Raw genomic sequence first — 15,813 nt, forward strand, 5'->3', positions numbered from 1 at the left:
TCTGCCAGCTGAATAAATTTGCAAACCACAGCTTTAAACAAAAGGACTTAAAATGTCATTATGAACACTGATGACAAAATAAGAGGTTAATTCTATTTTTTTTTACTCACCTGTCCAATTCCGAGGAAAATTGGTGACGGGAAACTACAAAGAACACAGAACAAACAAATCAGTTGAGCAAATATAAAACTCTGAAGATAGTACATAATAAATAATGACAAGTTATTAAACAATCTAAGAAAATGAAAATTTATCAAATTGTTCACTTTTCATTTAATTCTTTTTTTTTTTTTTCTTTTTAAGACAGTGTCTTGCTCTGTTGCCCAGGCTGGAATGCAGTGGTGTAAACATGGCTCATTGGAGTCTCAACCTTCTGGGCTCAGAAGATGCTCCCACCTCAGCTTCCTGCCACCCAGGCTGGAGTGCAGTGGTGTGATGGCTCAAGCCATCTTTCCACCTCCGCCTCCCTAGTAGCTGGGACCACAGGGGCATGCCACCACACTCAGCTAAACATTATATACACACACATATATATGTGTGTATTATATAAATATATATTATACTCCCTCTCTCTCTCTACATATATATACACATATATGTATATATGTATATATGTATATGTATATATGTATGTATATACATATGTACATATGTATATACGTATGTATATACGTACATATGTATATACGTACATATGTACGTATACACACGTACATATGTGTACATATACACGTACGTGTGTACATATACACGTGTACATGTGTGCATATACACATGTACATATGTGTGCATATACACGTGTACATATGTGTGTGCATATACACGTGTACGTGTGTGCATATACACGTGTACGTGTGTGCATATACACGTGTACATGTGTGCATATACACGTGTACATATGTGTGCATATACACGTGTACATATATACATTGAGATGGAGTCTCACTCTATCACCCAGGCTGGAGTGCAGTGGCACGATCTCAGCTCATTGCAACCTCCGCCTCCTGGGTTCAAGCGATTCTCCTGCCTCAGCCTCCCGAGTAGCTGGGACTATAGGCACGCACCACCATGCCCAGTTAATTTTTGTATTTTTAGTAGAAACGGAGTTTCATCATGTTGGCCAGGCTGGTCTCAAACTCTTGACCTCAAATGATCTGCCTGCCTCGGCCTCCCAAAGTGCTAGGATTATAGGCGGGAGCCACTGTGCCCAGCTAAACATGATATATTTTTAATTTGCTTCAAAATACTCTGGGGGGAGATGGTGGAGTGAGTGGGAGATGGACACAAATGCAGCAAGGTTGTGGACACTGGGTAATGGCTACATAGTGATTCATTACACTAGTTTTAAAAGATAATAACCCAGGAACAAATCTAATCAAAGATTTGCAAGAAAGGCATCTGTATAAAAAATTACATATCAATATTCTCAAAATTAAAGATCTAAACAAAGGTCATGGGTTAGAAACTCGATATTGTAGTGAGGTCCATTATCCCTGAACTTATTTATAGAATCAGTGCAATCTAGCAGAAATATCAGCAGATATTTTGTGGAAACTGACAATCTGATCCTAAAGCTGAATGGAAAGAAAGGCAAAGAGCACAAACATATCACCCAAGACAATTCTGAAGATAAACAAAGTCAGAGGAATGACTCTAATGGATGTCAGGATTCATTTTCAAATTACAATAAATGAGATTGTGTGGTATTTGCACAAAGATAATCCAATGGGACAATGGAAAAGAACAGAGGTCAAGACAGGGACACGCATATACGGACACCTGGTTTATGACATAGATGATGCTGCAGAGCTGTGGGGAAAAAACGATCTTTCAGCAAATGGCACTGAGTGATTTGGATGCAGACTTCTGACCCCTACCTCACATCATATTTTAACAAGGCAGGACCGCACCTGCACTGGCTCAACCCTTCACTGGCTCCCAGTCATTTCTCAGGCTACTCACAAAGCTGGAATACCCCACAAAACTCAGCCCTCAATCTGTATGTCGGAAGGGAAACACACCTGTCTCAGACAGGCTAAGAAGAGAATAAAGAATAAACCTACCTTATCAGAGAAAACAAAATGAATGGCTGGACAGTACCACCATGCAAATAAAATTAACTCTACTGAGTGCTGGGTCATGCCACCCATACCCTCTTCCACACAGAAGCAATCATTCCCCAGCTGGGTCCTCTGCTGCAGAAAGCTGCCTGATAATAGCATGTCCACTCCCTGAGCATGGCCTGCATTTTAACTGTTGGTCTCTACAGGGGTATAACGGCTACACCCCTGCCCCAATTCAGGACAGCTCTGCAAAGCCAGTACAACTCAAGAGCCCCTGGGATGAGGCCTTTGCTGTGACTGCCTCAGAGCCCAACCTCTCCCTCTGCCTAAGTCTGCTTCCTGGCATCACTTCCCAACATATTTCCTACGCCTCTGAGAATACAACCTGTAACATGAAGCAAAATCACAAGGCAACAATATAAACAAACAGTAAAACAACAACAAAAAGGGTCACCCGGCTGGGAGTTGTGGCTCATGCCTATAATCTCAGCACTTTGGGAGGCCAAGATGAGCAGATCACCTGAGGTCAGGAGTTCGAGACCAGCCTGGCCAACATGGTGAAACCCCGTCTCTGCTAAAAAATACAAAAATTAGCCGGGCATGGTGGTGGGCGCCTGTAGTCCCAACTACTCAGGAGGCTGAGGCATGAGAATCACTTGAACCCAGGAGGCAGAGGTTGCAGTGAGCCGAGATCGTGCCACTGCACTCCAGCCTGGGTGACAGAGCAAGACTCTGTCTCCAAAAAATAAAAAATAAATAAATTTTAAAAAATAGTAAAATAACAACAAAAAGGTTCACAGAAGATAAGTCAAAGAGCCCAGCCTAGAAGAAAATTTAATGCATGGAAGAGAAGGAAGTCTTGCTAATTGCTTCAGGCCATAGAACACCTCAGAAAGAATAAAACCAATAAAACAAAAGCTCAAAATTGAGTTGATATGACAGTCAAAGGAGATTAAAAGAAAGCATGCAGACCTAAGGAAACCAGCTAAGACCAAACAACCTAACTGCCACATAAGGAAATACCTTTAGAAACACCCAGGAGCTACATGGCGACTGCTGAAAATGGAATGACCAACACCTGAGATGATCATAGTGCATGCAGAGGAAAACAACCCTAAAAGATAAATTGATCTGGAAGACAGAAAACCACCACCATACAGGGCTAGTTAGTAGGCCTGGAATTTAGAAGACTATATTCCATAACTTTATATTGAATTCCATTCTATAATTTAAGTTAAACCACCTGAGTTATTAAACTACTCAATAGGCCAGATGCAGTGGCTCACGCCTGTAATCCCAGCACTTTGGGAGGCCGAAGTGGGTGGATCACCTGAGGTCAGGAGTTCGAAACCAGCCTGGCCAACATGGTGAAACCCCATCTCTACTAAAAAATACAAAAATTAGCCAGGCGTTGTGGCACGCACTGGTAATCCCAGCTACTTGGGAGGCTGATGCAGGAGAATCACTTGAACCTGGGAGGCAGAGGTTGCAGTGAGCTGAGATCACGCCACTGCACTCTAGCCTGGGTGACAGAGCGAGACTCTGTCTCAAAAAAAAAAAAAAAAATTGAAACATTGGGTCTAAAAGAAACTCAATAACTTTAGCTTTTTAATATTTTTTATTGATCTTAGACCTCTTATATTTAGAGGGATCTTTTAAGACTTTTAAGACATATTAATCCTTGTAGTGAAGAAATATATATCTTTGAAAGTCAATAATTCTTTCAGTTGAAATTCTACTTCTCTTTTCTCCATTCAGTTCAGTTAAAACTAAATTTCACACATGCATGCTATGGCGATACCCATCTAAATAACTCTTCAAGTGCAGCCAGCATGACCCGAGCTGTGGCCACTCCTGATACGGTGCGAGACGACATTCCCAGGGTAGCTATCAAGTATTCTTGCCAAAAATGTTTAAACCAAATGAAATGAAGTCTTTAGATCTAACTTTCAGTTAGAAAATGAGGAAGGTAAGTTGAGACTTCAAAAGATGAACTGGACAATCCAAAATATGGGACATTTTACAAAACAACTGGTCCAGGCTTTTCAAAAAGTCAATATTACGGGGAGGGAGTGGGATAGGGAACTTATCCACATTAAAAGAAACTAAAAAGACAAACCTGTATGTATTGCATGAGCCTTGATTGGATCATAAAACCATAAAAAACATCTTTGGGACAACTGGGATTGTGGGGGGAAAAGAAGAAAAGAAACTTTTTATCTAAGGAATTATCAGGTCCCAGAGAGGCCCTGGAATGTAACAGCATTCATATTGCTCCTCTTTGAGCTAAATAATTAAATAATTACCTCTTTTTTTTTTTTTTTTTTTGAGAAGGAATCTCACTCTGTTGCCCAGGCTGGAGTGCAGTGGCATGATCTCAGCTCACTGCAACCTTCGCCTCCCAGGGTCAAGCAATTCTCCTGCCTCAGCCTCCGGAGTAGATGGGATTACAGGCGTGCACCACCACGCCTGCCTAATTTTTTGTATTTTTAGTAGAAACGCGGTTTCACCATGTTAGCCAGGCTGGTCTCGAACTCCTGACCTCAGGTGATCCGCCCACCTCCGCCTCCCGAAGTGCTGGGATTACAGGCATGAGCAACCACGCCCAGGCCTTTTTTTTTTTTTTTTTTTTTTTTTTTTTTTTTGAGACAGAGTTTCGCTCTTGCCCAGGCTGGAGTGCAATAGCACGATCTCGGCTCACTGCAACCTCTGCCTCCTGGGTTCCAGCAATTCTCCTGTCTCAGCCTTCCGAATAACTGGGATTACAGGCACCCACCACCACGCCTGGCTAATTTTTGTATATTTAGTAGAGATGGGGTTTCACCATGTTGACCAAGTTGGTCTTGAACTTCTGACCTCAGGTGATCCACCCGCCTCGGCCTCCCAAGTGCTGAAATTACAGGCATAAACCACAACTCCCGGCCCAATAATTACCTCTTAAAGCCACTTGCTATGTGGGAGCTAGAACGATACCAAGTAGCCATAAAATGCCATACACCCTATAGTTCAACAATGTGTAGCCAATCACTAACCAATATTATTTCTGCAAACAATGAGAATTCCTGACAAACCACTTTTGTAATCACCCCTCCCCTGATATGTCCTTTTTTTCTTTAAAAACTTAAGCCTCTCGGCCGGGAGTAGTAGCTCACACCTGTAATTCCAGCACTTTGGGAGGCCAAGTCGGGCGGATCACGAGGTCAGGAGTTCGAGACCAGCCTGGCCAACATGGCAAAACCCCATCTCTACTGAAAATACAAAAATTAGCCGGGTGTGGTGGCGGGTGCCTATAATCCCAGCTACTCGGGAGGCTGAGGCAGGAGAATTGCTTGAACCCGGGAGGCAGAGGTTGCAGTGAGCCGAGATCATGCCATTGCACTTCAGCCTGGCCGACAAGAGCAAGACTCTCTCAAAAAAATAATAATAATAATAATTTGAGCCTCTTTTGTTCTCCTGAGCACTCCCCAAGGAAACCCAGAAGTGTTTCAAGTGTCCCAGGCTGCAATCTTCAACCTCAGCCCAAATAAGCTCTGTACATTAATTTTCCCTCAGCTTCGCTTTAGGGGGACCAGATGATTATAGATTTGGTAGTAGATTATTTTAGGAAGTTATTGTTAAGTTTGTTAAAAGTCAAATGATACAATGTAGGAGAATATCCTAAGATCTCAGGAGAGGCAAGCTGAAGTATTTCGGAGTGCAGTGCTGTGATGCTTGCAACTTACTTTCAAAGGCTGGAGGGGAATCCTAGTACTGTGTGTGCCGTGTTCACTCCTTTGCTTTCCCGTTTTCAGTATGCTTGAAACTTTTCAAAATAAAAAGTTTGGGAGAGGAGGAATCTAAGTAATCCTCATAAAATTAAATAATTAAATCAAAGGCCCCATTTCCAACTCCTTTTTGGATTAAAGAAAATAATTTATAAATGAATAGCTTCTATAATATGAATCCATCTTTATAAAAAGTAATTCATTGGCCGGGTGTGGTGGCTCACGCACGCCTGTAATCCCAGCACTTTGGGAGGCCAAGGCGGGCGGATCACGAGGTCAAGAGATAGAGACCATCCTGGCCAACATGGTGAAACCCCGTCTCTACTAAAAATACAAAATTTAGCTGGGCATAGTTGCTTGCGCCTGTAGTCCCAGCTACTTGGGAGACTGAGGCAGGAGACTCGCTTGAACCTGGGAGGCAGAGGTTGCAGTGAGTCAAAATCATACCACTGCACTCCAGCCTGGCAACAAAGCGAGACTCCGTCTCAAAAAAAAAAAAAAAGTAGGCCGGGTGCGGTGGCTCACGCCTGTAATCCCAGCACTTTGGGAGGCCGAGGTGGGTGGATCAACGAGGTCAGGAGATCGAGACCATCCTAGCTAGCATGGTGAAACTCTGTCTCTACTAAAAAAATACAAAAAAATTAGCCGGGCGTGGTGGCCGGCGCCTGTAGTCCCAGCTACTCGGGAGGCTGAGGCAGGGGAATGGCGTGAACCCGGAAGGCAGAGCTTGCAGTGAGCCAAGATCACACCACTGCACTCCAGCCTGGGCAAAAGAGCAAGAGCGAGACTCCACCTCAAAAAAAAAAAAAAATAATAATTCATTTATGTTTCTATGTCTCCACCTATTTACCTATATCCATCCATCCAAAAAGATATCTGAAATTGTTGCCTCATGTTCATTACAGTAAATTTTTTTTTAATTTCACCCTAATCTTTCTATTTTGTTGGAATTTTTTTTTTTTTTGAGATTGAATCTCGCTCTGTTGCCCAGGCTGGAGTGCAGTGGCTCAATCTCAGCTCACTGCAACCTCTGCCTCCCGGGTTCAAGCCATTCTCCTGCCTCAGCCTCCCAAGTAGCTGGGATTACAGGTGCCCACCACCATGCCCGGCTAATTTTTGTATTTTTAGTAGCGATGGGTTTCGCCACGGTGGCCAGGCTGGTCTTGAACTCCTGACCTCAGGTGATCCGCCCACCTGAATTCTTTATAATAATCACAACAGAATAACTTTTCTTAAAAAAGGTACTGACAGCTGGGTGCAGTGGGTCACGCCTGTAATTGTAGCACTTTGGGAGGCCAAGGTGGGTGGATCACCTGATGTCAGGAGTTCGAAACCAGACTGGCCAACATGATGAAACCCCGTCTCTACTAAAAATACAAAAATTAGCTGGGCATGGTGGCTCATGCCTGTAATCCCAGCTACTCAGGAAGCTGAGGCAAGAGAATCACTTGAACCCAGGAGATGGAGGTTGCTGTGAGCCAAGATCATGCCATTGCACTCCAGCCTAGGAAACAAAAGCAAAGCTCCATCTCAAAAAAAAAAAAAGGTATTGATTCTAGGTAGTGGGAATTATTATTGTCTTCTTTGCTCATTTCTGTATCCCCAATGTTTTAACTGAGTTCTTGTAGATATGAACATGAGGAAGTGAAGATCATGTGGGCAGAACTCCTTCAAGAGTCTTCTGATTCTGGCTGGGTGTGGTGGTTCACGCCTGTAATCGCAGCACTTTGAGAGGCCAAGGCAGGTGGATCACTTGAGGTCAGGAGTTTGTGACCAGCCTGGCCAACATGGCAAAACCCTGTCTCTACTAAAAATACAAAAATTAGCTGGGGAGTCAGGCGCAGTGGCTCACTCCTGTAATCCCAGCACTTTGGGAGGCCGAGGCAGGTGGATCACTTGAGGTCAGGAGTTCAAAACCAGCCTGGCCAATATGGTGAAACCCCATCTCTACTAAAAATACAAAAATTGCCTGGGCGCAGTGGCTCATACCTGTAATCCTAGCACTTTGGGAGGCTGAGGCAGGCGAATCACGAGGTCAGGAGTTTGAGACCAGCCTGACCAACATGGTGAAACCCCGTCTCTACTAAAAATACAAAAAAATAGCTGGGCGTAGTGGCAGGCACCTGTAATCCCAGCTACTCGGGAGGCTGAGGCAAGAGAATTGCTTGAACCCGGGAGGTGGAGGTTGCAGTGAGCCTAGATTGAGCCACTGCATTCCAGCCCAGGTGACAGAGTAAGACTCTGTCTCAAAAAAAAAAAAAATACAAAAACTGGCTGGGCGCAGTGGCTCACGCCTATAATCTCAGCACTTTGGGAGGCCAAGGCGGGTGGATCACAAGGTCAGGAGTTCGAGACCAGCCTGGCCAAGAGACCAGCCAGGCCAATATGGTGAAACCCCGTCTCTACTAAAAAAAACATAAAAATTAGCCAGGCATGGTGGCGGGTGCCTGTAATCCCAGCTACTTGGGAGGCTGAGGCAGGAGAATTGCTTGAACACAGGAGGTGGAGATTGCAGTGAGCCGAGATCGTGCCATTGTACTCCAGCCTGGGCAACAGAGAGAGACTCTGACTCAAAATAAATAAATAAATAAATAAGCCAGGAGTGTTGGTGGGCGCCCATTAATCCCAGCTACTTGGGAGGCTGGGGCAGGAGAATTGCCTGGACCCAGGAGGGAGAGGTTGCAGTGAGCCGAGATCACACCACTGCACTCCTGAGTAGCTGGGATTACCAGGCCCGGCTAAAAATTTTTGTATTTTTAGTAGCGACAGGGTTTCACCATGTTGGCTGACCAGGATGGTCTCGAACTCCTGACCTCAAGTGATCCACCGGCCGCGGCCTCCCAAAGTGCTAGGATTACAGGTGTGAGCCACTGTGCCCAGCCATGGGGTCAACAATTTAAAAGTAAACCAGCCAGCCAGATGTGGTTTTCGGCTCACAACACTCAGAGCTGCTCAAGTGCTGAAAGAAGCAAGCAGAAGACAAGTGCATGCCAAAGTGAGAAGAAAGGAGTCTCACGTGTCCCTCCTAGAGTGGCTCTCAGCGGACCAAGCAGGGAAACAACGCCAGGAGGCACAGTCACAGCAGCAAGAAGGGAGTGACGACGAGGCCTGGGGAAGCCAAGTGTGGACAGCCTGCAGGGGAGATCTCGGAGAGGTGCGGTTACTCGCGTTACCACTGATCATCCGAAACGGGCCACTCTTGTCATACCAAACTAAAACAGTAGCCAGGTAGGAAAAGCATTCAGGGTACAAAATGTGGCTCCAAGAATGTAATTCTCTGCAAGCCCAACTGCTGGAACTGCTTGTTGTAACCTGAAACCAGTTTTATCTCTAGCTTCTGAGACCACTTGCTGCAACTCCAGGACTAATTTTGTCCACCACCTTTGCTCACCAGTCATTGCTTGCCAGCTCTCCAAACACTGACAGTGCCAATAAACTTTCTCCCAGCGCAGTATGCAACATTTCTTCTTTTTCAGCAAAACCTCGAACCTTCTCTTTGTTCTTCAGACATACCAAAGATCACCCAGATTGTATGTATGACTCACATGGCAATTCTTTCTTCCCAAATAAAACATTAAATTTACAGCCTTGTCTCCACATTGTTATTTTGACTTTGACACTTGTAAGGAGAGGATCCTGGCAGCAGTCATGGGAAGCAAGGTTCAGAAGAGTTTGCTGGAGACCAGAGTAGACTGTGACACTTCAGTGTGTGGGCTCTGAAGCCACAGGAAGGGTGACCTGAGCTAGGTGGAGAGGAAGGCTAAGACTTAGACAATCAGTCAGCAGAAGCTCAGGCAGCATTCCACAGGGGACAGAAAGGATGGCACATCCAGAGTCTCAACAGAACATGAGCAGCTGGGAGCTAGGAGGACCCAATCCCATCTCCTGGCCCAGGCCTAGTGGTTGAGGCAAAGATCCAGCTCCATCAAGGGGGATGAAGGAAGCAACATCTTCAGGACAGAGTCAGGTTCTCATTAAAGTAAGAGCACATTAGGAGTTGCTTTTGGTTTGGGATACAGAATTCCAGTTCCCACCACTGAGGATTCCAATTCAGTACCTTTTATTAAAAAAAACCTCTCCAAGTGATTGAGACTACTGGGCAGGTTTGGAAATTACTGTGTCTAAACCAGGCACGATGGCTCATGCCTGTAATCCCAGCACTTTAGGAGGCCAAACCAGGTGGACCACTTGAGCCCAAGAGTTCGAGACCAGCCTGAGCAACATACTGAGACTCCATCTCTAAAAAAAAAAAAAAAAACAGCTGGGCATGGTGGTGTACACCTGCAGTCCCAGCTACTCAGGAGGCTGACTTTGGAGGATTGTCTGAGCCAGCAGAGGTTCTAGTGAGCCGAGATTGCACCACTGCACTCCAGCCTGGGTGACAGAGTAAGACCCTGTCTCAAAAAACAAAACAAACAAACAAACAAAAAAAACCTCAAAGCCTTTGGATGCATACTAAACATATATAGCAAATAGTGAGCAAATATTTGTTGAAATGAATACAGTAAAGTTAGATATTTTTATTAAGCATCATTAGCAAATTCTTCCATGTCATAGACTAGGAGTATAATATTATATAATGTTAAGGCAGAAAAGACCAGCTTGGTGTGGTGGCTCACGCTAGTAATCTCAGCACTTTGGGAGGCTTGAGGCAGGAGGATCACTTGACTCAGTCATTTGAGATCAACCTGGGCAATAGAGCAAAACCTCGTCTCTACAAAAATTAAAAATTCAAAAAAAAAATTTTATTTCAAAAATGATCCAGGAGTGGTGGTGCATACCTGTAGTCTCAGCTACTCAGGAGGCTGAGGTGAGAGGATCACCTGAGCCCAGGAGGTAGAGGCTGCTGTGAGCCTTGATCATGCCACCGCACTCCAGCCTGGGTGACAGAACAAGACCCAGTCTCAAAAGAAAGAAGAGAAAAAACTGCACAACTCCAGAACAACTGTACAACCCTTATGAACTTGATCCCAAAGGACCAAGAGTATAACCAAGCCAGGCGCGGGGGCTCACACCTGTAATCCCAGCCCTTCAAGGGGCCAAGGCGGATGGATTGCTTGAGCCCAGGAGTTCAAGACCAGCCCGGGCAACATGGCAAGAACCCCTCTCTACAGAAGAAAAAAAAAAATGCAAAAATTAGCCGGGTGTGGTGGTACAATCCTGTAGTCTCAGCTACTCAGGAGGCTGAGGTGGGAAGATCACTTGAGCCCAGGAGGTAGAGGCTGAAGTGAGCTGTGATGGTGCCACTGCACTTCAGCCTGGGTGACAGAGTGAGACCCCGTTTCAAAAAAAAAAAAAAAAAAGACATAACCAACTGGCCACAAACTCTGAAATGCCCTTATTTTCCCCTCTCGCCCCAATAGGTTCTCACAGTTCACAGCCTTCAAAGGCCTCTCTGTCCAACCAGGTAAATCTGGCATTACAATGAATTATAAAACTAACAAATCACTAAGATCACCCATACATTTTGTACCCTGACCAGAAACAATCTGCCCAAAATGAAAGAGGAAAAAGCATCCCGTGAGCTACATTCCCATGACCCTGTGAATTAGGTAACTACCAAAAGGTCCTTTCTTCTATCCTACAACACAACGTTCTATCCTCAGACAGCTCATACTTGGATCCGATTTCTACGGTTTATTGTTGTAACCACATCAACCCAGTCCTCCTCCCCTCAATAATGTGTGCTTAAGGCATTTTGAGAGGAAAGAATGAACAATGTTATGTGAACAGGGTTCTCCAACTGTATATTACATTACAGAAATGTGGAATGTTTATTTAAAAGGATTATGAGGGTTTTGGCCTTCCTAAGGCAAGAACTCTGTTTTCTCCTTCAATCATGAAACTCAATAATTTAAAGATAGAAAGGCTAGAGTCTTTTTTTTTTTTTTTTTTTTTTTTGAGACAGAGTCTCACTCTGTCACCCAGGCTGGAGTGCAATGGCGTGATCTCGGCTCACCACAACCTCCGCCTTCCAGGTTCAAGCGATTCTCTGCCTCAGCCCCTCGAGTAGCTGGTTTTGCAGGCGCCCGCCACCACACCCAGCTAATACTTGTATTTTTAGTAGAGATAGGGTTTCACCATGTTGGCCAGGCTGGTCTCAAACTCCTGACCTCAGGTGATCCACCCACCTCAGCCTCCCAAAATGCTAGGAGTATAGGCGTGAGCCACCGCGCCCGGCCCTTAGAGCCTTTCTTAGGAGGTGTCTTATATCATAAGTCTTCCTGGTTAAATACTGCCCTTCATCTTCAAAGCACTGACCATGGTTTGCTGGTGCCTGCTTCCAATAAGAGGACTTGGGTTTTGGAGGTGTTGACTGCCATGGTCAGTCAGCACCCTGCTCACTCAAGTGCACAAAATGAAGACTTATCTTCAACCATCATTGCATAATGACTGGCCACTCCCAAACAAGCCCATCAATAGCATTTTCATTTTCTGGTATTTTTTCTTTTTTTTTTGAGACTGAGTCTCGCTCTATCGCCCAGGCTGGAGTGCAGTGGTGTGATCTCAGCTCACTGCAACCACTGCCTCCTGGGTTCAAGTGATTCTCCTGACTCAGCCTCCCAAGTAGCTGGGATTATAGGTGTGTACCACCATGCCCAGCTAATTTTTTTTTTTTTTTTGTATTTTTAGTAGAGACAGGGTTTCACTATGCTGGCCAGGCTGGTCTCGAATTCCCGACCTCATGATCTGCCCACCGCAGGCTCCCGAAGTGCTGGGATTACAGGTGTGAGCCACCACGCCCGGCCTTTTTTCTTTTTTTTATCCTAAGTGTTTAAGTTTTCTTTTTCCTTCATTAGCTTCCATGTCAAATGCTCCAGGTTTAGGTACAGTATGTCCATGTTCATTTCCTTGAGGCAGGGCTGTGTTTCCCATGGACACCAGGCAGCAGGCTGCAACACACTGGAGAGACCTTGCCAAGAATACTGACGGCCACAAGATCACCAAAAAATATCCCAAATCCATCCATTCCTTTTACTTCCGCTGCTATGCCCTGCCCAGTCCATGCCGTCTTTACCTGCAGCCCTGCAGTGGCTTCTAGCCCCTCTCCCTGATGCCAGTACTGTCAGTTCTCCACCCGCCTGCCAGCCAGAGAGATCTTTTTAATCACACAAATTGTGTCAGGTCACTCCCATGTCAAAACCTTCCAAGGGACTTCTAATTGCATTTAGCATGAAACTACAACTATTTATCCAGTCTCATCCTTCCACCCTGGTCCCCAGATATTGGCTCTCAACAAAGCAGCCAGAGTGATTTAGATCATGTAATTCCCCTGCCCAACACCTTGCGTGGCTCCCATCTCATTCAGAGCTGATGCCAGAGCCCTGGTGGTGGCCTCCCAAGGCCCCACACAGGCCAGCAATCCATTACTCTCAGACCCCATCTGCTACCATTCCCATTCAAACTCTTCACTCCTCCGGGCCTGGAATGCTCTTCCCCCATCCCCCAGTGTGGCTTATGTCCCCACCTCACTCCGGTCTTGGCTCCAATGCCACCTCCTCCTGAGGCTCCACTGATCATGCTCACACTGCATACTCTCCCCTCCCTCTCTCCCTTTCCTGTTTTATTTTTTCCCCAGCACCTTGGTCACATCTGACATAATGTTAATGTTACTGGCTCATTTATTGGTCCACAAGGATGCAGCTCCGTGAAGTTAAGGATTCTGATCTGCTCTCTTCAATTCTCTTTCCCAAGAACAGTGGGAAAACACTGTTCTCCTCGAACAGTGCTGGTACATCACAAGTGCTTAGTGAAAGCTATAGAAAATGAGAGAAAGAGCTGACTCCTGCCTTCCCTGCCTACCTCCTCACCCAGGCACAGTGACCTTCTCTCTGTTCCTCCAGCAGCCAAGCTCATGCCCACTTCAGCACATTGTACACTTGATGCTCACTTCTACCTGGAATGTTCTGTGACAGCTACTCCAGCCCAGGCACTCTCACATCAGATCTGAAAGTGTCTCGTTTATTCATGAACCTACTTGTTTATTTTCTGTCTCCACCACTGAAGCAGAATCTCCAGAGCAGAGACTTTGTGCTGTTCACAGAGGCTTCCCTGGTGCTTGCAATGGGCTCAGTATTTAGTAGGTGCTTAATAAATATCTGTCGGAGGTACAACCAATCGAGCTTATGTGGGTCTCAGTTTTCTCGAATATAAAATAAGAAAGGTGAGGCTGGATGAGATAGTTTGCACCTGTAATCACAGCACTTTGGGAGGCCAAAGCAGGCCTAGACCAGCCTTGGAAACACACTGAGACCCCACCTCTACAAAAAATCAAAAAAATTGCTGGTGCGGTGGTGCACACCTATGGTCCCAGCTTCTCTGGAGGCTGCAACAGAAGGATTGCTTGAACCCAGATAGTCGAGGCTGCAGTGAGCCATGATTGTGTCACTACACTCCAGCCTGGGCAAGAGAGTGAAACCTTGTCTCAAAAAAAATATTATACACACACACACACTATATATATATATATGCCTGCCTTGGCCTCCCAAATGCTGTGATTACAGGTGCAAACCACCTCAGCCAGTCTCAGCTTTCGTATTTTATATTCGAGAAAACTGAGACCCACATAAGCTGAATCTGTATATATATATATATATATATATATATATATATAAAATAAGAAAGCTGATACTCTAAGATACTCTCTAGCTAAGATACTCTCTAGGTCTCTTTGGGCTCTAAAATGTTGATGGCACATTCTTGTAACATAGTAGAGTTTACAAAGAGCCTTCACATATAACAGCTCGTGCAGAGCCCTGGAAGGTAATTAACACGATTGTAATCATTCAGTTTTTCTGCATCTGAAAAAAATTGCTGACCGTGAGACTGGTCCAAAGAGACAGCTGTTAACCGGTGGAGCTGGGTCTAAATCCACAATTTTGTCAGTGCCGCTACAATGGTAGCAGAATTAAGCAGAATTTTCTAGTCCTTACAAATAGGTTCAAGGCAGCACAAATTTGCTGGTTTACTTCACACTAATCCAAAAAAGTACTTCATATGAACTTCCGATTGTTTTCCCGAGTTTTCCATGAACACGCTGGTCATCTGAGAATGAATAGTCAATCAATACAGACTTACTGGCTCAGGAATACCTGACCGTTGAACATGGAGATCTGTGTAAGGAATTGCGTCCTTTGAAGCAGGCATTTGAATCCCTGTTTTCAGCTCGCTGGGTGTGTGAAAGAATCTGTCTGAGCTCTACCAGCCCACCTAGGACACGGCGCCTCGCAGCAGGGCAGGAGCGCTCAGGAAGAGAACGACTTTCTCAGGTTGTGGCCTGAGTGTAGAAAGCTGAGCGAGTTCTGGAGGGCGCCTGGGAAACTCGACCAATGTGCCCAGCTGAGACTCGAGGGTCCCTGTCCCTACCCGCCCTGTCCCGGGCGCCGCTGAAGCGCACGGAGGACAAGGGCAGCCCCTCACTCCCGCAGACCCCCCCGGCCCCGGGCCCCGCCTCACCCGTAGGTGGTCAGCAGCGCCTTGTTGACCAGCACGATGAGGAAGGAGCAGGTCCCGTAGAAGAGCGCCGACAGCAGCCGGGCCACCCGCGAGGGCAGCCGCGCCGCGCCGGGCTCCCCGCCAGCGCCCTCGGCCTCGGCCTGGCTGCCGGCCGTCATCTCCTGCGGCCCCGCGGACCCCGCCGCCCGCCAGCCCCAGCAGCGCACTGGTCCCGCCCGGCCGGGCCGGGGAAGAGGGCGCGGCAGGAACAGGAAGAGCCCGGTGCAATCCCAGGTCCCGGCCCGCCCCCTGCGAGCGCCCGAGGCCGGCGCGGGAGGACTCTGCGCGCTGGACTTCACCGTGGTTCCAGGCACCTCCTTCGGTCTCCAGGGCCGGCAATGCGTTGGGGAGTTGAAAAGCGCTGCCTTCCTCCAGGCTTTCCTGGAGAGAAACGCTTCAGTAAGTCTCAGGGCTTGTTCTGCTTTTTTTTTCCCTACAACTTTTTTGTTTAGTGTATAATTTACATACAGTGAAGTGTACACATCTTGCCA

The 15,813-nt window shown here is 46.1% G+C and overlaps 1 protein-coding gene across 6 annotated transcripts in view; it reads right to left on the reverse strand.

The window, feature by feature from the left end:
• Positions 1-15,518, reverse strand: part of SLC35D2 (solute carrier family 35 member D2) — a 70,342-nt gene extending 54,824 nt beyond the window's left edge. For 4 of the 6 annotated variants that reach the window (XM_054502492.2, XM_063649713.1, XM_063649712.1 and 1 more), the window contains exons 1-2: positions 15,284-15,511; positions 111-144 (exon numbers count right to left, since the gene is read on the reverse strand). In XM_054502492.2, coding sequence (XP_054358467.1) covers positions 111-144; positions 15,284-15,441 — 192 coding nt within the window. In that variant the 5' untranslated portion in view covers positions 15,442-15,511. Of the gene's footprint in view, positions 1-110; positions 145-15,283 lie in introns of all 6 variants that reach the window. The other 2 variants (XR_008504693.1, XM_054502491.1) reach the window with 1 other exon arrangement.
• Positions 15,519-15,813: the final 295 nt, after the last annotated feature.

Source organism: Pongo pygmaeus, chromosome 13 (genome assembly GCF_028885625.2).
Source record: "Pongo pygmaeus isolate AG05252 chromosome 13, NHGRI_mPonPyg2-v2.0_pri, whole genome shotgun sequence".
NCBI classification, from domain to species: domain Eukaryota; kingdom Metazoa; phylum Chordata; class Mammalia; order Primates; family Hominidae; genus Pongo; species Pongo pygmaeus.